The sequence below is a fragment of the Orycteropus afer genome, unplaced genomic scaffold (assembly GCF_000298275.1).
Source record: "Orycteropus afer afer isolate SDZICR_OR568_19922 unplaced genomic scaffold, OryAfe1.0 scaffold00754, whole genome shotgun sequence".
NCBI lineage: Eukaryota > Metazoa > Chordata > Mammalia > Tubulidentata > Orycteropodidae > Orycteropus > Orycteropus afer.
The window spans coordinates 846,906-848,400 of record NW_006922341.1 but is presented as its reverse complement, the minus strand read 5'-3'; the positions used below and the strand labels follow the sequence as shown (position 1 = coordinate 848,400).

The 1,495-nt window shown below is 59.3% G+C and overlaps 1 protein-coding gene across 1 annotated transcript in view; it reads left to right on the top strand.

The window, feature by feature from the left end:
• Window positions 1–1,495, top strand: part of JAKMIP1 (janus kinase and microtubule interacting protein 1) — a 71,643-nt gene that overhangs the window by 20,051 nt on the left and 50,097 nt on the right. Inside the window, exon 6 of the mRNA XM_007957507.1 lies at window positions 638–697. Coding sequence (XP_007955698.1) covers window positions 638–697 — 60 coding nt within the window. The remainder of the gene's footprint in view (window positions 1–637; window positions 698–1,495) is intronic.

Genomic DNA, 1,495 nt, shown 5'->3' with positions numbered 1-1,495 from the left:
CAGGGCTGAGGCTTTACCACATTCGGTTCTGGGTTTCCTGGCAGCCAAGGGGAAAAGGGAAATGTGATTACAAATGAGAAGATGTACTGCTTTCATCTGGGGCATCGTCCTGCGGGCACTGCTTCCACAGAGGAAGAGTGGGTCCCTGGCCAGCAGGGCTGGGGATGTTCACAGGCTCCTCACGCCGGGAGCCACCGGCCTGCTCTCTGCAGCAGAGAGGCCCCTGCATCTCTTGGGGATGTGAAGTCCCAGGCCCAGAGCAGACAGGCCCGAGTGCGCAGGACTGCAGGTCTTGGCGTGTTCCCCGGTCACGCCTGAGTTCGGTTAGGGCTCGAGACAATGGTGCAGCGCTGAGAATGCGGCCCCCACCACCGCCTGGCGCGGACTGAGCTGTCCTGGGCTCTTCACAGAGGGCTGGGTGCCTGGGAGCCGGGGGGTCAGGGTCCGATGTAGAGGGGGCTGGGGGCAGGGGAGGGGGATGGGGCAGGGCCTGAGGACCTGCAGACCTGGGGGTGGCGGCCAGGGGGCCAGGGGCAGGAGGCTGGGGGCTGGGGTGAGGGGGCGAGGCCCTGGGCTCAGGGCCCTGGGGTGGGGGGCTGAGAAGTTGCTCACGTGTGGACAGCTGTGTCCCCTCCAGGAACGAGAGCGGCTGCTTCGCTCCAGGAGACAGCGCGGGCGGAGCCTGAAGCCGCCCAAGGTGAGGCTGGGGTGCAGAGCAGAGGGCGCTGCGCTGCGGGGCGGGGGGCAGAGCCCAGTCCGTGGGAGGGGCCCTCCTGGCGAGAACACACTGTGTCCCAGTGAAATGCTGCTGTCACCTCTCTCAAAGCAGCCTAAGTCAGCCCACGCTGTGTGTCCTGACGGTGGTTTGTCAGTGACAGACTTACCCACGACTGTGCTGGCTGGGGTTCAGGGATAAGGCCGAACGTCACGGTACTTGGAAAACGATCCTTTCTCTCTGGGGGAGTGGAGAGCTGGCCTCCAGCAGTGTCCACTGTTTCAGGAACCTTGACTTTGCTTTTCCTTCAAACAGGGTTTCATTTGGTCTTACAGTCCATGAACGCTGTCCACAGTTGTGAAATGGAAACAAACAGAATGGGGCAGGTGTATGTGTGAAAAAAGACAGTTCTTATACACAGAGTTTGCAGTTAAACAAGTCCTTTTTTTCACTTCCACAGAGACATGGGGAGCGACATGTCTTCTTTTTATTGAGAGAGGTTAGAGACATGTAAGGAGGCCAGCTGTGCAGATGTGACACTTAACAGCCACCGACGAAGGCGTTTGGTGCCAGGGTGACAGTAGAGAGTGGTGGGGACTGTGGCAAACTGGACTCGGTCCTTGTTGCTGTCGGGTGAGCCAGGCAGTGTCCGGTATTCTAGTCCTCGGGAGAAGCAGAAATCCTGGCTTTTTGTAAAATCTAAGGGTTTTTCATGTGGGTTACAATACACCTTGTAGGCCAAAGAAAACAGGCCTGTCAGCCATGCTTGGCCCCCTGGGG